The following is a 22,102-nucleotide window of genomic DNA, read 5'->3' as shown; positions in this document are numbered from 1 at the left end:
TTTTCTCCAGCACCAAAGTTTGAAAGCATCAATTCTTTGGAGCTCTGCCTTCTTTATTGTCCAGCTCTCATATTTGTACATGACTACTGGAAAGATCATTGCTTTGACTATATGGACCTTGGTCGACAAAGTGAAGTCTTTGCTTTTTAGAATATGTACTGCCAAAGCAAGCACTATCCATTCTTTTTTAGATTCTTTTTTCATATAGGTCATTACAGAGTATTGAGAAGAGTTCCCTGTGCTATACAGTAGGTCCTTATTAGTTATCTATTTTATATATCAGATCAGATCAGATCATAGTGGTGTGTTTATGTCAATCCCAATCTTCAAATTTATTCCTCCTCCACTTCCCCCTGGCAAACAAGTTTGTTTTCTACATCTATTATATAGGGAAAAAACCTCTGCCTTATTACTTCATAGTTGTAGCAACCATGTCAAAGTATAGTAAGAAAAATTTTATTACACAATTCCATATCACATACACAAGAAAGACAAGTATAAAAAATATATCTCAGGGAAAACCAATATTAAGAAAAACCAGAAAAATCAGAGTTGCCACAACGTGAGCTGGAAAAAAGGGGAAAAAAATAGATGTCAGTCTTGGGTATTTTATTCTAATACTCAGTGTATGAAAGTCAACTTTAACCTTTTCAATACAAATACATGAGCTGCAGTACTATTCAAGGCATGTACATTTCACTATGCTGTTCAGTCGCTCAGTTGTGTCCAATTCTTTATGATCCCATGGACTGCAACATGCCAGGTTTCTCTGTCCTTCACCATCTCCCAGAGCTTGCTCAAACTAATGTCTATTGACTCGGCAATGCCATCCAACACCACAGTTCAAAAGCATCAGTTCTTCTGTGCTCAGCAGTCCAACTCTATATCAAGCGAAACACAAACGTTTTCCCAAGGAATCCACACCAAAGACCATGTCTAACACCTGTCTGATTCACATGCAGGCTTTTCTGGGAATCTCTTGGGGGTCAAGGGTAGGATCTAGTCAGTGGTCTAGAAACTCTTATGCCTTTAATGTCTTTAAAAATTGTAGCCCCTTCAGCACCATTTTGCCCAGGTTTTGTCAGATGCCATCTACTCAAAATAAGCATCAAGAGCTGCTTCACCTCCAATGTTTCAGAGTATTTAGATTTTGATGATGAACAGCATGAATACATCCATATTTAGGGACGCAACAGATGTTCTTTAATGAGATTATGAGTATGTCACCAACAATGCAACCATTAGTCAAAACAAATTTCTATTTAATTGAGCAAACAATAAACAAGAGGCGTCATCATCTCCTGGCCAGGGTATATAAAGGGCCCAGAGCAGGAGGAAGACACTCACACCTGAGAACACTCAACTCCTCTCACCACCTCAACCCCACTCGGCCCCACACACCACCATGACCGTCTCCTGCTGCGGCCCCACCTTCTCCTCCTTCAGCTGTGGTAGAGGCTGCCTCCAGCCCTGCTGCTACCGCGACCCCTGCTGCTGCCGCCCAGTGTCCTGCCAGACCACTGTGAGCCGCCCCGTGACCTGCGTGCCCCGCTGCACGCGCCCCATCTGCGAGCCCTGCCGCCGCCCGGTCTGCTGCGACCCCTGCAGCCTGCAGGAGGGCTGCTGCCGCCCCATCACCTGCTGCCCCACGTCCTGCCAGGCCGTGGTCTGCCGCCCCTGCTGCTGGGCCACCACGTGCTGCCAGCCCATCTCTGTGCAGTCCCCGTGCTGCCGGCCCACCTGCTGCCGGCCCGCCCCCTGCCGCACCACCTGCCGCACCTGCTGAGCAGTGCACTGCCTGCGCAGAGCAAGCAACCAGCCGTCTGAAAAAGTTCTGCCCCCATTTCTCTACCTAACAAACCTCTTGCCCTGAGCCCTTAAGACCTCACATCAACTAGGAACTGGAGATGCAGGTTCATCTATTAAGGCTTGGGCTGTTCTCAAGTAATAGTAACAACTTCCTTCTCCCCTTCTTAGATCTTAAGTCTTGCAGCATGTTTGTTTTCTAATAAACTTCTCTTTTTTGGCCCAGCAAACTCAACTTTGGTTTTACTTATTCTATTTTTTGCATTAAATGTAAGCATAACAAAAATAGACTGATTGCCTACTGTCTGCAAACCATAGACTGTATTAAAGTTGGGTTAATGTCACCCTATTCAAGGAATTTCCAGGAGATGAAACAAACTCACAGTAATTAACCAATGATTAGAATATGAAAATGTACAACACACTGTCAACAGAGAAGTTGCTATCGATTGGGGAGAACAAGAAAGATTGAAAAAGAAGCTAACATTTCATATGAGTTAAGATTTAGGTGTCCAGATCTCAGGGAAGATGGCATTTTCAATAATGCAAACAGTATTGACAAAGGTATAGAGAAGTTGTTCAGAGATGATTAGAGTGGGATATAGGTAAAGTAATAATGGAAACTCATTTTAGAAAGTTTGTGTGCTTTTAGAACTAGCCAAAGGAATATGCCATTTATTCAACAAACACAAAGAACTGTTGAAAGCCTTAGGGCAGGGGAATGGATGGCAGGAGTTGGGCATAAGGATGATTTCTGTGGTAGATGTTTATAAAAACAAGGGGCCAAAGGCTAGACATAATAATGACTATACAGAAGCAATCAAGAGACCACTGCCATGGTCTAAGTGATACACAGTAAGAGTTAACTGAGATATTACCATGGAATAAAAAAGACACAAAGAATATGGCAGACATAGAAACCCAGGTGGAGAATGAACCAATCTGAATTTAGGAAACAAGAAACAACTGGGAATAAAATACTTAGAAATTGCAGATCTATGGGAAACTCTTCTGGTCAGAAGATGCTTAAAACAATTTTTAAATATTTATACTTACTTGCTGTGTGTTTAAAACCACACAGAAATGTTAGAAGAAAACAGAGAAGACAGTGAGTTTTACTAACTTTAATTGATCCTGGAAAACAACACAGTTTAAAATAAAATGAACTGATCTAGGAATGAGGAATAGAAGTTTTATACCTATCTCTTCTGGCTGTGTACTGGCTGTGTGAATGGAGCAAGCTCTCAGCCTCTCCAAAGTGCAGTCAATCCTAAACTCCATAGCATTCTAATATCAACTGATGCTGAGAGGAAATTAGAAACAGTTCACACCACAACATTAATATTTCAATTTAGAACCTTGAGGCTGAATGTTTCCTTCTTTTTTTCTGTTTCACAACATCAATCTTTTTTCAGATTTATTTATTTTTAATTGGAGGATAATTTCTTTGCAATATTGTGTTGGTTTCTGCCATACATCAACATGAATCAGCCATAGGCCCATGTATGTCCTCTCCCTCTTTAACCTCCTTCTCACTTCCCACCCCATCCCTCCTCTCTAGACAGTCCCAGAGCACCAAGTTTGAGCTCCCTGTGACATACAGCATATTCCCACTGGCTATCTGTTTTACATATGGTAATATATATGTTTCAGCGCTACTCTCTCTATTTGTCCAAACCTCTCCTTTGCCCACTGGGTCCACAAGTCTGTTCTCTGGTCTGCATCTCCATAGGAACATCCTGTTCCTATGTTCAACTCTGGCTTATTGGTACTATGCCAATTTGTGCACTAGAATAAGATATGAGGCAGCAGATTGGGTCTTCCCTTCTACATAATCCTTCAGTGCCCCAGGCATAATAGTATTCAATAAACACGTGCTATTTATAAAAAGAATGATGTCAGTTTCCAAACCTATAAAATTAAATGGTTGGACAAAATGATATATTAAGTTTTTGATCTCTAACATTCAGTGATTCCCCTAACCATCCTTTAACATCACACCTGCAGTCATGGTTACCATGATGAGGACATCTTTATTGACGCTGCCATGAATCACTCTTTACTGTAATTCTATCGCTGTACAAACCAAACCTCCACCTCATAAAAGCTAACTATGTGCTTCTACTCAGGGTTGGAAGGCAAGAACAAACCTACCACAAGTAGCAATAACGTATGCTTTTGACCACCACTTTTTTCATTTTTTCCTATATAACTCCAAAATTCTAATGGAAAATCACGTACTTTTGGAAACCACCAAGAATTGTTTTGACCTTTGTTTTGCTGAAATTTATCTTGATCTCTTTGCACTTGTATCTACTGAATGACACTTGATCATCCATTCCCTTTGTTGCAGTTGTTCAGTCATTAAGTAGTGTCCAACTCTAATCTGCCTTATAAGACTGTGATCCAAAAAAAGTGTTCCCTAGCTTCTGCTTCTTATTTTATTGGTTCTCTTTCCTAAATTCAATCCTCATGCTCTTTGGTCTAATATCATCCTTTCATAGGAAACAAGTTGTAGTTACATAAAAAATGACATAAATTGAAAATGAATCCCACTTTTGAGAAATAAATACTGCTCAGATAATCCATAGAGAAGTGATTCTTATCCTTCAGAGAGAAATGTCAGTTACACATAAAATTTTTGTGACTTTTTTCCCTAATTAGTGGGTATGAATTTTAGTCCTTCTTTTAAATTTGTGTTATTAATATTAACAACAAAATACAGTAAATTGGGATGGAGATTTCATACTCTCCTCAGTGATAAGTGTTTCATCAAGTCTGAATGTGTGAAGTTCAAGAGAGATCATAGAAATTGGAGAGATCCAGTTTCTGGAAAGATCTATGAATTCCTATGAATGTGGAGTTTATCAGTTTCTATCTGACTGCTTGTAGAAACTATAATTTCAATTACCTAAAAGAAGTAGGAAGGCTTAGACACAGGACAATCAATGGTTAATAATTTTATTCTGGAGACTGAAGGTTTGGAAAATATGATCCCATAGTCACATTGTCTTATGAGTGACAGTGATGTAATCATAAGCATAAAACAAAGGCTGAGACTTGAAGAGAAATTACAGCATTATTTGAAAACAAAACATCAGTATTTTTACCAAAGACAAACACGTTTGGTGAGTATTAGCTGAGCAATAAGGAAAATCCATTTTGGAGATATATTTAAAATAACTCATTATTTCCACAATCAGAGGGCCCTGGAAAAGATTGTTTGAAAGAGTAATAAGATAAAAATGCTGTCCATCACAAAAACAGGAAGTGGCAAAACTCTATAAAAGGCCTGAGTGGAACAAGCAGACCAAACTCAGAAACTTCTCCAAGCATCCCAGCTCTCAGCCTAACCCCTGACACCATGGCCTGCTGTTCTACTAGCTTCTGTGGCTTTCCCATCTGTTCCACTGCTGGGACCTGTGGCTCCAGCTGCTGCCGATCAACCTGCAGTCAGACCAGCTGCTGCCAGCCAACCTGCCTCCAGACCAGTGGCTGTGAGACCGGCTGTGGCATTGGTGGCAGCATTGGCTATGGCCAGGTGGGTAGCAGCGGAGCTGTGAGCAGCCGCACCAGGTGGTGCCGCCCTGACTGCCGTGTGGAGGGCACCAGCCTGCCTCCCTGCTGTGTGGTGAGCTGCACACCCCCCTCCTGCTGCCAGCTGTACTATGCCCAGGCCTCCTGCTGCCGCCCATCCTACTGTGGACAGTCCTGCTGCCGCCCAGCCTGCTGCTGCCAGCCCACCTGCATTGAGCCCATCTGTGAGCCCACCTGCTGCCAACCCACCTGTTAAAAATCTTCTGATGGAAATCCTAAGACAATGGCACTTCAAAGTTAGCCAGTGTAGAGTCCCAACAAACTTCTAACCACTAGCACCCATAACCCAGTCTACCACCTCATGTCAAAAGCTACATAATTTTCCTAACATGGAAATTGATTTATAATAAAAAAACAAAAATATTTCATAGATCTGGATATGAACAGAAGTCCTACAGTGTGAAAAGAAATGTGTAATACTTTACTATAAATATCTTCTGAAATGTTTCAACAACTCATCGGCCTTTGGATTTAATAAAATTTTTCATTCTTCAGTGATGAAGTCATTGTTGCAGCTTTCTTTTCTTTGGTATCTGTTATTGATATTGGGGTACTGGGATTTCTCAAAATGTCAATAAATGTAGTGTAGCGCTGTGGTTTTTCTTTATTATTGTGCTTTTAGCAGTGGCCTTTAAAAGGTGGTTTTCCTTGTCTATCTACAGTCAAAATATATGATTAAAAGAATAAATCAGTATTTAGACACTATTCCCTTAAGTCCTCAAGTATGCCAATTAATGGGTTAGGTATCCCAGAATACCAATTTTATGTCATTTGGCTTCTTGAGGTGTCACCAAAAATATTCAGTTCATTCGTATATGATTCTGTGGACAATTCTTTAAATCATCAAGGATATAAAAGCAATACATAATTGGAAAGACAGTTATTAGCATAAGGTGTGGGCTTCCCTGGTAGCTCAGCTGGTATAGAATCTGCTTGCAATGCAGAAGACCCCTGGGTCTGATTCCTGGGTCAGGAGGATCCCCTGGAGAAGGGACAGGTTATCCTCTCCAGTATTATTAAGCTTTTGTGGTGGCTCTGACAATAAAAAATCTGCCTGCATTGTGAAAGACCTGGGTTTGATCCCTGGGTTGGGAAGATCCCCTGGAGGAGGGCATGGCAACCACTCCAGTATTCTTGCCTGGAGAATCCCCATGGACACAGGAGCCTGGTGGGCTAGAGTCCACGGGGTTGCAAAGAGTTGGACATGACAGAGCAACTAAGCACAGCACAGCACAGCACATCATAAGGTGTAAGGCATCCTGAACTCCAGTCCCCACTTTGTAACCCACAATCCATGAGCTCTTGAACAAGTCCAAGGCCCTGTTTCTAACCTGGAGAATGATATAATTGAATTTTATTTCTTGCAATGTCCCTTACTGGCATAGGATATTAGATCATTTCCTAAATAAGTGACACGTTGATAATTAGTCCCTTCAGATGCCCAAAGGGGAAAAAATATTCAATGGTCAAATAGTGTTGCATGTGTTATCAACATATGGAAGGTATATACAGCACCTTAGAAAATTAAAAAGACTGAGATGTCCTATAATAAAGGAATCTCTATAACCATCACTCTGTGGTTCCCGGAGAATCCTTGAGTCATTTATTACCAACTGTTGAAGCTGAAGTTCCAATACTTTGGCCACCTGATGCGAAGAACTGACTCACTGGAAAAGACCCTGATGCAGGGAAAGATTGAAGGCAGGAGAAGAAGGGGATAACAGAGGATGAGATGGTTGGATGGAATCACCGACTTGATAGACATGAGTTTAGGCAAGCTCCAGGAGTTGATTATGGACAGGAAAGCCTGGTGTGCTGCCATCCATGGGGTCGAAAAGAGTTGGACACAACTGGGCGACTGAACTGACTGACTCTTGAACATCCTGTTATCAGTTAATTCTAGTACTCCTCAAAATATTCTTTGGAAAGTGAGGAAAGGGAATTACAACTGATGTGTTTTATAATACCTACTCAATTCCCTCCTGTATTGTGAAGCAGAAAATAAATGTCCATTGCAGGGCTGGGTTTATATGAACACGAAGTTGGTATCCACCATCCTCATGCTAACCTCTAAGGAGCGTTCCAGAATGAAGCAAAGATGAAATAAAAGACACTTAATGGAACTTCTGTGCTAAAGGATGAAATCTTTGGTCATAAAATCAAAGTGGTGAGTCAATAGCTGGAGGCAGAGGAGAATGGGAATGATTTGTTGCTGTTGTTGTTCAGTCACTAAGTCGTGTCGGACTCTTTGTGACCCATAAACTGAAGCAGGCCAGGCTTCTCTGTCCTTCACTATCTTCCTGAGCTTGTTCAAATTCACGTCCATTGAGTCAGTGATGCCATCCAACATTTCATCCTCTGTTGCCCCCTTCTCCTCTTGCCCTCAATCTTTCCCAGCATCAGGGTCTTTTCTAATGAGTCAGTTCTTTGCATCAGGTGGCCAAAGTATTGGGGCTTCAGCTTCAGCATCTGTCCTTCCAATGAATATTCAGGGTTGATTTCCTTTAGGATTGACTGGTTTGATATCCTTGTAGTCCATGGAACTCTCAAGAGTCTTCCCCAGCACCAAACTTTAGGAATGTTTACCTAAGGGTTATTAGATGTTCTTCTGGGGGATGAAGAAGTTTTGAAACTGGAGAGAGATGTGGTGGTTACACAACATTATGAATGCACTAAATACCACTCATTTGTACACTTTAAAACACTTCATTGTATATTATGTGAATTTCACCTCAATTAATCAAAGAGATGGGGTCTCCATTAGTGCATATTTCAAGAATTAGAAAAAGGCACCACCTTGAGGTAGACACAATGAGGAATACACATGTTGTTGAGACACAGTTCTGTGTAAAGTATCTACTTCCTCTGAGTAGGCAAAGTCCTTCATCTGGACACAACCTACACACTCAGACACAGTGGCTCCAAAATGTGGTCATCACTCTACCCACTCAAATACCACTCTCTTGTCTCCCATCAGGTTGGTAAGATTTAGGTTGAATTCACCTTTCATTTAGAAGGACCTCAGCTTCCCTGGTGGCTCAGATGGTAAAGCGTCTGCCTGTGATGCAGGAGACCCGGGCTAGATTTCTGGGTCGGGAAGATCCCCTGGAGAAGGAAATGGCAATCCATTCCAGCACTCTTGCCTGGAAAATCCCATGGACGGAGGAGCATGATAGGCTACAATCCATGGGATCGCAAAGAGTTGGATACGACTGAGCGACTTCACTTTCACTTTCAGCTTCAAAGCACAAAAAAGAGCTCGTTGGCACTGAGGAGAGAAGAGAAGGGTCTTGTTTGTGTGTGTTAGTCACTTGGTCTTGTCCTACTCTTTGTGACATCATGGACTATAGTCCATCATGCTCCTCTGTCCATGGAATTCTCCAGGGAAGAATACTGGCTTGGGTAGCCATTTTGTTCTCCATTGCATTTTCTCAACACGGGGGTCAAACCCAGGTCTACCACATTGCAAGCAGATTCTTTACTGGCTGAGCCACAAGTTGGGGATGAGACAAGGTCCTTGAAGTTTATGTGTTATCTAGTCTTGGTCACTGGAATGGGAGGCTAGAAACCCAGAATCCCAGGCAGGACTGACTGTTCATTTGGCTGGTACTTCAACCATGTCTTATGTCTGAGGAGTCTAAGAAAGGTAGATGTAACTGAATTTAAAAACTGAGTTTAAGAAATTGGAAAGAACCCCTTAAACTTTAACTAGAAAACTGGAACCCTAACATCTTAAAGAATAACAACTCAAAACTTTAATATCTGTGAACAAAGGCCAACATTGAAGCATAACAGACAAACACATTTTATGCGTAATGATCACACATTTATGATTCTGGTATTGTCTGGGCCCCATAGCTTCAGTGAAGTAATCAGAACCAAAGAGAATAAGCACAGCAATAAAAAAGTGTTAATGATAAAGGACCTGGGATTTTTTTTCCCAAAGAAGACTACAGATAGGGGTACCCAGGACAGAAAATTTACATAGGGAAGCATCACAAATGATTATAACTTCTTAGTCTATTTCTATAAAAACTAATCAGGAAGAAATGGGTTTAAGTGGTAGGAAGAAAGATTCTGATTAAACTTTATTTTCTTGATTTATTTAGAGGGGGTGAAGAAATGGTCAGATTAGTTTTCATTCTGTAGCAGAACAGTAGAATTCTCAAATTTAAGTGCCATATCTTGCAATGGTTAATCTTATGTAGCAACTTTGACAGCTAAGGAATCCCTAAATAGCTGATAAAACATTTCTGGGTATGTCTATATGGTGGGTATTTCTGAAGAGATTGGCATTTGAATTGATGGATTGAGTAAAGATTGCCTATCACCAATATCAGTAGGCACTGTCCCATTTGTTGAAGGCCTGAATAGACCAAGAAGGGTACTCTCTCTTGCCTGCACACACCCATCTTCTCCAGCCCTTGGGCATGGGGCCCTGACTCTGCAGGCTTTGGACTTGAACTGGAACTTATACCATTGGCTCCCCTGGTTCTCAGGCCTTCAAGTTTGAACTGAAATTATAATACTGACTTTCCTGGGTCTTCAGCTTGTAGACAGCAGATCATAAGACTTCTCAGCTCCCAAAATTGCCTAATAAATCCCTTTCTACATATTTATATCTATCTAACCACTTTTGTTTCTCTAGTAAACACTGACTAATACATCTTACTCTTAATTCTGTAAAGGTAACTAAAGACAGAAACATGAAAATTGAGCTAAATTTTGCACTGAGAGAGATGTTGCAAATAGTGCCACAGTAGAAAAGTACAGAAATGGAAGGCTGATATGCAATGCTACTGTCTCCAGCGCCCTGCATTTCAGCTCTTCAAACATCTAAACTTTTTGCAAGGGGAGAGAAATACTTTTAGTATCAAAGATTCTGCTGAGTTAAATAGCTGGTGAGATCATAATAATGACAATTATTACAATTAGCATATTACAAACATCCAAGGTGAAAAAAACAGCTAATCAAAGAGTCTATGTTATATAGATCTGCTTAAGGAGAAAACTCCAGTACTCTTTTGCCTGGAAAATCCCATGGACGGAGGAGCCTGGCAGGCTTCAGTCCATGGAGTCTCTAAGAGTCCAACACAACTGAGCGACTTCACTTTCACTTTTCACTTTCGTGCATTAGAGAAGGAAATGGCAACCCACTCCAGTGTTCTTGCTTAGAGAATCCCAGGGACGGGGGAGCCTGGTGGGCTGCCGTCTCTGGGGTCACACAGAGTCGGACACAACTGAAGCGACTTAGCAGCAGCAAGGAAAAAAGGCAAAATAGTCACAAAGAAATATATCAAATTCAATGTGGGATTTGAAAATACTTAATTCAGACTAAGGAAGAGTTAAGGCATAAACTCAAAGCCGTCATTCCTGGAGAGGCACAACAAACATTTATTGTTCTGGTTTAAGCCTCGTAAGTCCAGATTACCTTTCACTGTCCCTAAACAAAACCTTTATCTTTACCTTATCAATTGCCTCATTCAAATTGTACAGTTATACAAACTGTATAGCTAACTGGATTACTCTCTAACATCTGAAATAAACTACACACTGAAGCTCTAATGCATTATAGTATGCTACATACTCCAGGATTAATGTATTGAGTGTGGTTTTTCTTATGGTTACCAAAGGGGAAAGGTGGGGGAGATGTATAAATTAGGAGTTTGGGATTAACATATATACACATTACAGAATAATCAACAAGGACCTGCTGTATAGCACAGAGAACTTCTCGATGTTTTGTAGAAGCCTGGATGGGAAGGAGTTTGTGGGAGAATGGATACATGTATATGTATGGTTGAGTCCCTTTACTGTCCGTCTGAAACTATCACACCATTGTTAAATGGCTATACTCCAATACAAAATAAAAGGTTTACTTAAAAAAACCAAGGACCTGCTGTATAGCACAGGGAACTCTGCTCAATACTCAATAATAACCTAAATGGGAAAAGAATCTTTATATATATATATATATAGTAAGTCAACTATACTCTGATATACAACATTGTAAGTCAACTATACTCTGATACAAAATTTAAATTAAAAAAATTTTTTAAGAGTATGATTTTATGCAGTTAAGAACATTGAAATCTATAGAAAATCCTAAAATCAAAGATTCAAGTCACAAATCAAGTAAGTTAACTTTTTAGCAGTTGTTATTTCCTTGAAGTGTGCTTTTGTATAGTTAAAAAATAAAATCTCCAGAAAAGTCTCTACTGAAGAGCATTACTACTTACCCTACGGTTTCTCTTTCTTCCCTTCACCCTAAAAAATGCCTAAGAAAGTGGTCAAACTGTCACATCTTGTCACTCACTCTTTGATTTTCCCTAGGACAATGGCTTAGCTAGGAAAGAACAAATTGACTATAGTGGTAAAAAGAGTTTAGTGTGGGGACTTCCCTGGCAGTCCACTGGTTAAGACTGTGCTTCCATTATAGAAAGAATGGGTTTTATCCCTGGTTGGGGAACTAAGATCCCACTTGCTGCATGGTATGGCCAAAATATTTTTAAAAATTAGTTTAGTCTGGAAGCCCATGGTGTGGATTCAAATTTCAGATTAAGCACTTCTTAGTGTGAACTTGGACAAATTACTTACTCTGTGACTTGGTTTTATCACATTGATGATGGGAATAGCAACGGTACCTCCACTATAGAATTGCTATGAAGAATGAATGAACTGATACATGCAGTTTCAGAACCACTTGGGCATATAATAAATGCTCCAAAAATATTATCAGTGGTAAATCATCCACATTTTCTAGTCTTAAAGACAGAATCTTTTTCTTTCTGACCAACTTCACTGCCAAGATGAAGATTGGAGGCCACTTGGCTGGGAATTAAACTGTCATATGAGACCCAAGAGCTCAATTATAAGGATCAACACTGAGTAATATTGACACTTCCTTTAAAGGTGAAGCATCACTCAATTATTCTTTGGGCAATGAGCATATTTTAACAAATATGTGGAATTATGGGTTATGTACTCAGTGAATGCTAATGACTACTTGACCATGGTGAAAAATTCTAATTGAAGACCAAATAAAACTAACTTTCAAAGCTTTCAGAGAAGAACAAATAACTCAGGGACAGGCCAATTACCATTCAGAGACAAGTTGTTTTAAAACAAACAAGGAAGGGACATTAAGAATTATGCAAATAGCAGCTGGCCGAGGCTTATAAAAGGCCCACTGTGGGAGTGTCCATCAAAACTCAAAACTTCTCTTAACAACCCTCCTCTCAACCTAACCTCTGACACCATGGCTTGCTGTTCCACCAGTTTCTGTGGATTTCCCATCTGTTCCACTGCTGGGACCTGTGGCTCCAGCTGCAGCCAGCCAACCTGCTGCCAGACCAGCTGCTGCCAGCCAACTTCCATCCAAACCAGCTGCTGCCAACCAATCTCCATCCAGACCAGCTGCTGCCAGCCAACCTGCCTCCAGACCAGCGGCTGTGAGACCGGCTGTGGCATTGGTGGCAGCATTGGCGGCAGCATTGGCTACGGCCAGGTGGGTAGCAGCGGAGCTGTGAGCAGCCGTACCAGGTGGTGCCGCCCTGACTGCCGTGTGGAAGGCACCAGCCTGCCTCCCTGCTGTGTGGTGAGCTGCACACCCCCCTCCTGCTGCCAGCTGTACTATGCCCAGGCCTCCTGCTGCCGCCCATCCTACTGTGGACAGTCCTGCTGCCGCCCAGCCTGCTGCTGCCAGCCCACCTGCATTGAGCCCATCTGTGAGCCCATCTGCTGTGAGCCCACCTGCTAAAAGCCAGGTTGCTGATTTTCAACTTGAAAGTTCAACTTCCAACTCAGTCCATGAAGTAATTATCTCTTCCACCATTCTTGAATCATTAACAAGTTCTTGAACTTTAATCAAAATTTTATGAGGGGTTACCAAATATTTGGGCTTCATAGACTTATCTGATTCCATTCAATACTAGAAAGATGTTGATTTCTCCTCTAAGCTGACCAAAATACAAATATGACCCAATAAATGGGAAAACCAGTTTGAGTCAGGATTGACCTTCAGCAAGCCTCCTCTTCACAGCTCATTGCTGCCAAGGCTGAGGAAGAACCATCTCTCCTTCTCAGATACATTCACCTCCTAAACTCCACCATTTTGCAAATTGCACTTCTTATGAAAAGGGAATAATATACCAAGATCTAATAAAATATATATATTTGATACAGCAAACTTATCTCTTTTTCTTCATTGAGTGTTGCACAAAAGATTCTAATCTGACTGTGATATTCCATGCTATTCTTCTTATACCATGTTAGGAAATATGATCAAATCCAGGAGAGGTTAATCCCCATAAAAAGCACAAACTAAAAAAAATTGAGGGTTTAGCAATAGGGGGATGATTGAATAAAGTGTTGTATGATCCTACTCTGGAATATTACATGCTACTTAAATGAATAATATGTACAATCAAGATGAAATGGATAAATTTCTAGAAGCACACAACCCACTGAAACTTAATCATGAATAAATAGAAAATCTGAACAGATGTATGATTAATAAGGAGATGGAATCAATAATAAAATTTTTCAACAAAGAAAATTCTGGTACCAGAAGTTTTCACTGGTGAATTTTATAAAACATTTAAGGAAAAATTAAGCACTTGTCCTCCTAAGATTCTTCCAAAAACTTGAAGATAAAGGAACTCTTCTGAATTCATTCTGCAAGACCAGCATTATTCTAATACGAAAGCCAGACAAAGAAAATACAAGAAAGGAAAGTTACAGACCAATATCCCTGATGAATACTGACACAAAACATCTCAATGAAATACTATCAAACAGGATTCAACAGCACATTTAAAAAGTCTATACACAATGACCAAATGAGATTTTGTCCTAGGATACAAATATGGTTTAATATATGAAAATCAATCAATGTAATACATCACATAACAGAATTAAGTGAGGGAACATTTGGTTATCTCAATAGATGCAGAAAAAGTATTTGAGGTAATTCAATACCCTTTTGTAATAATAAAAAAAAAACACTCAACAAACTAGAACTAGAAGGAAACTGCCTCAGCACAACAAAAGCCATGCATGAGAATCCCACACGAATATCATACTTAACAGTGAAAAACTGAAACCTTTCTTCTAGATCAGGGGCAAGAGAAGGATGTCCACTTTCACTTATTCTATTTAATCATAGTACTAGAAGGCATAACCAGAGCAACTAGGCAAGAAAAAGAAATAAAAGTCATAAGATTTACAATTATCTCTATTTGCAAATGATGTGATATTATAAACAGAAAATCTTAGATTCTACCAAAAAAAATATGTTACAAATTTAGTTAAGTTTTTGGATATGAAATCAATACATAAAGTTTCTTGCACTTCTATACACTAACAACATTCTGTCAGAAAGAAAAATTCAAGAAACAATCCCATTTACAATACCATCAAAGAGAATAAAATACTTATGAATAAACTTATCCAGGAGGTGAAAGGTTTGTACACTGAAAAGTGTAAGACGTGAATGAAAGGAACTAAAGAAGATACAAATAAATTAAAGGTAGTCCATGCTCATGGCTGGAAGAATTCATATTGCTTAAATGTCCATACTACCCAAAGCAATCTATAGATCAATGCAATCCTTATTAGAACGTCAATGGCATTTTCCTCAGAGATAGAACAAACTATCCTAAAATCCGTGTGGAACCACAAAAGGCCCTGAATATCCAAAGCAATCTTGAGAAAGAAGAACAAAGCTGGAGGCATCTTACTCCCTGATTTCAAACTACACTACAAAGCTAGAGTAGTCAAAACAGCGTGGTACTGACACAAAAGCAGGCATAGAGACAAACATGAAACAGAACAGAGAGCCCAGAAATAACCCTCATCTATATTGTCAAAAGATTTGCAAGAGAGGTGCCAAGAACATTCAGTAGGAAAGGACAATCTTTTCCACAAATGGTGTTGGGAAAACTGGATGTCAACATGCAAAAGAATGAAGTTGGACCTTTATCTTAAAACTTCTACAAAAATTAACTCAAAATGGATCAAAGACTTAAATAAGAGTTAAAACTATAAAATTATCTAAAGAAAACACAGAGGAAAAACTTCATGATACTGCATTTGATGATTTCTTGCATATGACACCAAAAGAATAGGCAACAAAAGTTAAAAATAAACTGAACTACATCAAAATTAAAAACTTCTCTGCATCAAAGGACATGCAAAGAGTCAGACACAACTTAAGTGACTGAACAACAATAGCAATTAGCAAAATGAAAGGGCAATCTACAGAATGGGAGAAGATATTTGCAAATCATAGATTGCAGAATATAGAAAGAATCCCTACAACTCAACAAAAGGAACATCAACTCTAAAACAACAACAACAAAATTTGGGCAAAGGACATGAATCCATGTAACTCCAAAGAAGATATACAAATAGCAAAAAAAAAAAAAAAAAAAACACATGAAAAGATGCCCAGTATTATTGATAATCAGGAAAATGCAAACCAAAACCACAATGACATACCACCTCACATCTATTTGAATGGCTATTCTTAAAACACTCAAAAAGTATTGGCAAGACATGGAAAAATTGGAACCCTTGTACGCTGCTGGTGGGAATGTAAATGATATACCCACTATGGGAAGCAAATGGCAGTTACTGGAAAAATCAAAAATAGAATTACCATATGATCTAGCAATTGTACTCCTAAGTATACACCCAAAAAAACTGAGAGCATGGTCTTGAAGAGGTATTTGTACACTCATGTTCCTGCATGATTAATTATAATAATTAAAAGATGGAAGCAGCCCAAGTGTCATTGATGGATGAATGGATAAACAAATTGTGGAATATGCATATAATGGAATCTTATTCAGCCTTAAAAAAGAAGGAAATTCTGTCACACTTTAAGGTGGCTCAATCTTGAGGACATTATGCTTAGTGAAATAAGCCAGCCACAAAAGGACAAATACTGTATGATTCAACGTAAATGAGGTACAAAGAGTGGTTAAATTCATCAAGACACAGAGTAGGATAATGACTGCCAAGAGTTTGGGGAGGGGAGAATGGGGAAGGGGTATTTAATGGATACAGAGTTTCCGTTTTGTAAGACAAAAAGAGTTCTGGAGATGGACTGCACAACAATGTGAACATGCTGAACACTAGAAGAATGAACTACTAAAATTTGTTAAGATGGTAAATTTTATGTTATGTATATTTTATTTAAAAATTTTAATAATAAATAGGTATAGTGTGTTAGTTGTTCAGCCGTATCAACTCTTTGCAACCCCATGGACTGTAGCCTGCCAGGCTCCTCTGTCCTTGGAGTTCTCCAGGCAAGATTACTGGAGTTGGTATCTTCCCAGCCCAGGGATCAAAAGCAGGTCTCTTGCATTGCACAAATAGATATAAGAGACTCCAACTCTACTAAGTTAAATGATATATATGTGCATACTCTGGTTTATGTTTGCAGAAGCAGGGAGAAATGTGACAGAGTGTGCCCTAAAACTGTTAATATTGATTATCTCTGAAGTACTAGTTTTGGGAGGGATGTGTTATGTTTTGGGAAAAGGGAGAATAACATTAACTTTTCTTTATATGTCTGCATACTGTTTGACTTATTAAAATGTGTATTCATTACTATCTTATTATTTTTAAATTAGCAGAGTCAGAAAACAATCTACAGGAAAAGTCACGAAGGGTTTCAGTTGAGAATATGTACATTAATAACAAAAATACTAGAGAGCTGAGGATCCTGTAGCTTACACAAATGGAGCATAGATCCTGTATTCTAATTCACTAATATGGAGGAAAGAATTGAAGCTGTATTTATGTCCAATTTTTAATTTTTATATCTAAAAAAAACAAAAAACAAATGGAGCATAGAAAGGCATACTTCTTTCAATGTTGATGACTCAGGTGATAGTTTGTGTTTTGATGACACTAAAGGTAGCCATTCCAAGTCTGGACAAATTGTTTACAAAATCACGATCCTTAATTGAATGACCACTTAGGAAGGGGATGTTCAGTTTAGACAAACTCTGCCTAAAGGTTATCGAAGGACATTTATGACAAAGCAAGCCAGGGCAACGGTTAGCCAAAGTCTAATCTATCACACAACTTCCATAATGAGCCTTGGCTTGACCCAAAGGGCAAAGAAGAAACATAATGAGATTTAATTGAACAATGACAAAAGCAGGCTATTCAAAATGCTATTTATAACCTTCTTAACAACTCAAACGTTAGCCAATCAGAGACTGACTCTGCAATGGTATCCAGGAAAAATGCTAAATGTTAGGAAAATGACATGGCTCTACAGGATATATAAAAGGACAGATGTAGAAGGTGCAGCCAAAACTCAAAAACTTCTTTTAACAACCCTCCTCTCTCAACTCCTGACACCATGGCCTGCTGTTCCACTAGCTTCTGTGGATTTCCCATCTGTTCCACTGGTGGAAACTGTGGCTCCAGCTGCAGCCAGCCAACCTGCTGCCAGACCAGTTGCTGCCAGCCAATCTCCATCCAGACCAGCTGCTGCCAGCCAACCTGCCTCCAGACCAGCGGCTGTGAGACCGGCTGTGGCATTGGTGGCAGCATTGGAGGCAGCATTGGCTATGGCCAGGTGGGTAGCAGCGGAGCTGTGAGCAGCCGTACCAGGTGGTGCCGCCCTGACTGCCGTGTGGAAGGCACCAGCCTGCCTCCCTGCTGTGTGGTGAGCTGCACAACCCCCTCCTGCTGCCAGCTGTACTATGCCCAGGCCTCCTGCTGCCGCCCATCCTACTGTGGACAGTCCTGCTGCCGCCCAGCCTGCTGCTGCCAGCCCACCTGCATTGAGCCCATCTGTGAGCCCATCTGCTGTGAGCGCACCTGCTAAAAGCAAGGCTGCTGATTACTTAAGAATGAAAGGGGAAGCAGAACAAACCTGTGCTGATCTCTGAGGAACCGTTCAATTTTTCTTGGATTATAAGTATCGCGAAGTTTCTAAGCTGCTCAGAAATGAAAGTCTTAGGACACTTTTGAATGTTCTGCAATAGCGCACTGAAAACGCCTCAATCACGGTGTCTGGATTTCCTGCCTTGCTTGGGCAGAGTACCAGACTCGAGTAGCTCTTCATTTCAGTGACATCTCTGATCTCTTTCCTCTCTCTTGATTCCCACATATTTTCAGACCTGCCTTATCCTTCAATATCCCCTGTTAATTTCAAATAAAATATTTAAACTTGCAAAGCAAACTGAGTTATTTTCTTCCTTCTACCTTCAAGTTTATCCACCTTTAGCTGGAGTTCAAGAAGATTGAATTTGACAGTAATGCTAAGGCATGAACATAAAGTCTAAGCCAGAGAGTTTAAATACAAATTACATTATACTTAAATCTATTGCTTAGCAAAATGCTCTATGCATTAAATAATCTTTGTAGTTGTTCAAATACTTACCTGATGTAATCTGTTGTGAAAAGAAAGAAAGTGAAGTCACTCAGTCGTGTCTGACTCTTTGCAACCCTATGGACTGTAGCCCACCAGAGTCCTCTATCCATGGGGATTCTCCAGGCAAGAATACTGGAGTGGGTTGCCATTTCCTTCTCCAGGGGATCTTGCCAATCCAGAGATCAAACCTGGGTCTCCCACATTGTAGGCAGACTCTTTACCCTCTGAGCCACCAAGCCCTTTTTACCTAACATTTTCAGATTGATCAAAGCTATAGACGTAATCCTATCATATTTTAATCTCCTTCTACTTAATATACTAGATGTTCTCCTTCATGCAGGCCCCATATCTAAAGAAATTGTATTACCTATTAACTAGATTTCAAAATATCAACCAGATACTATCAGATACCATCTATTTTCCAAGATCATTTATGTTCAGTTCCTATACCTTAGCCTATTCTATTCACTGATTCCCAAATTGTTCTCTAAGTTTCAAACCCAACACTAACCGCCATTAACTATATTTTTATGGTGTATCTATGGTCTCGATGAGAATAGAACAAATAGCTGCCGAGATAGCCAGTGAGTTCTGCCATCACCATTCTAATGGATGTGTCAGACACTTTCATTAGAAATCTTAAACAACTATGTATTGTATACTTTGCAACCCAATCTAAAAAATGTTCTCAATAAATGCACACACATCTGGAACAAAAAATACCTCTTACCATTTAATTTTTAAGTTCTTAAGTATGTGAGCACAATATAAAAAACACAATAGGACAAAACATAGAACACGTTGAGAACAATATTTTTGAGACAATTACAAGCTCCCAGCACTCACCTCTATCCTTCAGTTGGTGGCAGTGATAGGTCACACACAAGATTACTTATTTCAGAGAAGAATAAAGCAGATACAGTGCACCCTACAAAATGTCAGAGCTTATCGATGCTTTTTCTTAAGACTTAGTTCAACTATTAAATACAAAAAGATGTCAGCTTTTCCTGTTCTCTTTTGACAATAATAAGGACTGCTTCATGAGAGGCACTACAACTTAAAAGTTCTATTTAATCATTTATAAGTGGTATAGACACCCATGAATCATGCCTTTTACTCCACCCATTGAAAAGCAGATTCAGTAAACATTTATTAAGGTTCTACCAGAAGCAAAGCACTGTGTTGGTTATCTTTCTATATACTATATCATTTGGTTCACAAGGAAATATTTCTGGCCTGGAATACAAGTAATATTTACACATTTCAAATTGGTTGAAATCAAAGGGAAAATGATGGTTATTTATTTGAGGTCGGAATAAATGAGTTGGAAGCTTTTAATTATGTCTGACCAAAGGTACCTTTCAATTCAGTGGATGTCTTGATGTTCTCAATTCAAGAGAATTGAGTCTATATATTCAAGAGGAAAAAAAAAATAGCTAAAAACAGCACAATTACTCTTATCCTTAGAGACCTGGACAGAGAAGCACACGGAATAACTACCTCTACAAAATGAGGGTGTTGACGTGCACGAAAATGGGAGGGCTCTTTGAACATGGAAAACCACAAACTTATTCCAAAGAGCAAAGGACCAATATGAGGAGTCCAAATAAAACCATAAAACGAAGTAATTTCTAAACTGCTGCCCATAATGTATCATAGGTATTTCAATGTAAGCCAATCAGAGGACCACTGAAAAACAAATTTATACAAAAACAAGGAAGATATGCTAAGAATTTTATAAATAGCTGCTGGTCCACATATATAAAAGGCCTGACACAGAAGTCACCACCCAAAATCCTCCAAGCATTGCAATTCTCAGCCCAACTCCTGACACCATGGCCTGTTGCTCCACCAGCTTCTGTGGATTTCCCACTTGCTCCACTGGTGGGACCTGTGGTGCCAACTTTTGCCAGCCAACCTGCTGCCAGACCAGTTGCTGCCAGCCAACCTGCCTCCAGACCAGCGGCTGTGAGACCGGCTGTGGCATTGGTGGCAGCATTGGAGGCAGCATTGGCTATGGCCAGGTGGGTAGCAGCGGAGCTGTGAGCAGCCGTACCAGGTGGTGCCGCCCTGACTGCCGTGTGGAGGGCACCAGCCTGCCTCCCTGCTGTGTGGTGAGCTGCACACCCCCCTCCTGCTGCCAGCTGTACTATGCCCAGGCCTCCTGCTGCCGCCCATCCTACTGTGGACAGTCCTGCTGCCGCCCAGCCTGCTGCTGCCAGCCCACCTGCATTGAGCCCATCTGTGAGCCCATCTGCTGTGAGCCCACCTGCTAAAAGCCACATTGCTCATTTAAAATTTCCCAGGACACAGTATCTCTGAACAATTTATCGCCTCAACCATCCATGGACAACTAACAAGTTCTTAGTCTCCCATTTGGGTTTTTGTTACGGGCACTACCAAGTATATGAATTCTATCTGATTTCATTCTACAATGAATATCTTGACTTTCCACGGCAGACGCGGCATACCACCTGCTCATCATCAAATTGCTTTGGTTATACTATTTCTCATTTTCATGCAAGGTTGAATATTGCTGACATATTGTGGAATTCATCCTTTTGAACTGTCCACAAGCCTATTTCTCCTGCTTTATGATCTATTTCTAGCTTCTGTTTGTCCCCAAATTTTTGCAACATCAAAGGCACCAGAGTATAGCTAAGTGACATCTTCAGATGTCACTGATGAGAATAGAAGCTCTTCACCCAATGTTCAGCTTCTAAGAAGGAGACGAGACTTTTCCATATTTCAGCATCTGATTCCATCCTCCCCTTTGCCTGTTGGCTATTTCAATTATATCTGTGATTCAGTATCTTCTGTAATTTCTTAATAAATGTTACATACTGGGCAAAGAAATCATGGTCTTTGTGTCCACTTACACATAAAATGGGTTAATTTCTTCTGATTCAAAGATGCCTATTTTAAAGAAATACATTTGTTTCCTTCTGAAAGGGACTGAAGTCATATACAGTGTAATCATTTAGTCATTTCTTCAGTAAAAATTTATTGACCACCACTTCTAAAGCAGGAACTAAGAAGATCAGAAAGATGGAAAATTAGTTCTTATTCTTGAGGACTTTACTATCCAACAAGAAAAAAGCATATGTGTGAAAGTAGTTACATACAATATGACAAGATAAACTGCATTCTCTTAGCAGTTGATAGAAGAAACTCCCTGTGTCTCAGGGGCAGACAGTTTTGTGGCCAGTATCCCTTGACAGTGAACTTTTTTTTTTTTTCAAACCTGGCTGTATTTTTTTATTTTATTTATGTATTTATTTTATTTTGGGGGCAGGCTAA

At 39.9% G+C, this 22,102-nt stretch overlaps 5 protein-coding genes across 5 annotated transcripts; all 5 read left to right on the top strand.

The window, feature by feature from the left end:
* The first annotated feature begins 1,358 nt into the window (after window positions 1-1,358).
* Window positions 1,359-2,036, top strand: KRTAP2-1 (keratin associated protein 2-1). The gene has a single exon (NM_001099398.1). It carries the CDS (start codon window positions 1,406-1,408, stop codon window positions 1,784-1,786), a length of 381 nt encoding a protein of 126 aa, NP_001092868.1. The 5' UTR covers window positions 1,359-1,405; the 3' UTR covers window positions 1,787-2,036.
* Window positions 2,037-5,112: 3,076 nt separating this feature from the next.
* Window positions 5,113-5,897, top strand: LOC788284 (keratin, high-sulfur matrix protein, B2C). The gene has a single exon (XM_024980561.2). It carries the CDS (start codon window positions 5,171-5,173, stop codon window positions 5,597-5,599), a length of 429 nt encoding a protein of 142 aa, XP_024836329.1. The 5' UTR covers window positions 5,113-5,170; the 3' UTR covers window positions 5,600-5,897.
* Window positions 5,898-12,635: 6,738 nt separating this feature from the next.
* On the top strand, window positions 12,636-13,591 carry KRTAP1-1 (keratin associated protein 1-1). Its single transcript, NM_001105369.1, has one exon. It carries the CDS (start codon window positions 12,662-12,664, stop codon window positions 13,160-13,162), a length of 501 nt encoding a protein of 166 aa, NP_001098839.1. The 5' UTR covers window positions 12,636-12,661; the 3' UTR covers window positions 13,163-13,591.
* Window positions 13,592-17,726: 4,135 nt separating this feature from the next.
* Window positions 17,727-18,610, top strand: LOC618495 (keratin, high-sulfur matrix protein, B2C). The gene has a single exon (XM_002695972.6). It carries the CDS (start codon window positions 17,783-17,785, stop codon window positions 18,251-18,253), a length of 471 nt encoding a protein of 156 aa, XP_002696018.1. The 5' UTR covers window positions 17,727-17,782; the 3' UTR covers window positions 18,254-18,610.
* A 1,974-nt stretch (window positions 18,611-20,584) lies between these two features.
* LOC540285 (keratin, high-sulfur matrix protein, B2A) lies at window positions 20,585-21,659 on the top strand. Its single transcript, XM_002695973.6, has one exon. It carries the CDS (start codon window positions 20,638-20,640, stop codon window positions 21,076-21,078), a length of 441 nt encoding a protein of 146 aa, XP_002696019.1. The 5' UTR covers window positions 20,585-20,637; the 3' UTR covers window positions 21,079-21,659.
* The last annotated feature ends 443 nt before the right edge of the window (window positions 21,660-22,102 follow it).

The sequence above is a fragment of the Bos taurus genome, chromosome 19 (genome assembly GCF_002263795.3).
Source record: "Bos taurus isolate L1 Dominette 01449 registration number 42190680 breed Hereford chromosome 19, ARS-UCD2.0, whole genome shotgun sequence".
NCBI classification, from domain to species: domain Eukaryota; kingdom Metazoa; phylum Chordata; class Mammalia; order Artiodactyla; family Bovidae; genus Bos; species Bos taurus.
The sequence above is the reverse complement of the archived record's forward strand: the minus strand, read 5'-3'. Positions and strand labels throughout refer to the sequence as shown.

Bases quoted from the DNA above. Each gene is read 5' to 3' on its own strand.
- KRTAP2-1 (NM_001099398.1), top strand. From the start codon at position 1,406: ATGACCGTCTCCTGCTGCGGCCCCACCTTCTCCTCCTTCAGCTGTGGT.
- LOC540285 (XM_002695973.6), top strand. From the start codon at position 20,638: ATGGCCTGTTGCTCCACCAGCTTCTGTGGATTTCCCACTTGCTCCACT.
- LOC618495 (XM_002695972.6), top strand. From the start codon at position 17,783: ATGGCCTGCTGTTCCACTAGCTTCTGTGGATTTCCCATCTGTTCCACT.
- KRTAP1-1 (NM_001105369.1), top strand. From the start codon at position 12,662: ATGGCTTGCTGTTCCACCAGTTTCTGTGGATTTCCCATCTGTTCCACT.
- LOC788284 (XM_024980561.2), top strand. From the start codon at position 5,171: ATGGCCTGCTGTTCTACTAGCTTCTGTGGCTTTCCCATCTGTTCCACT.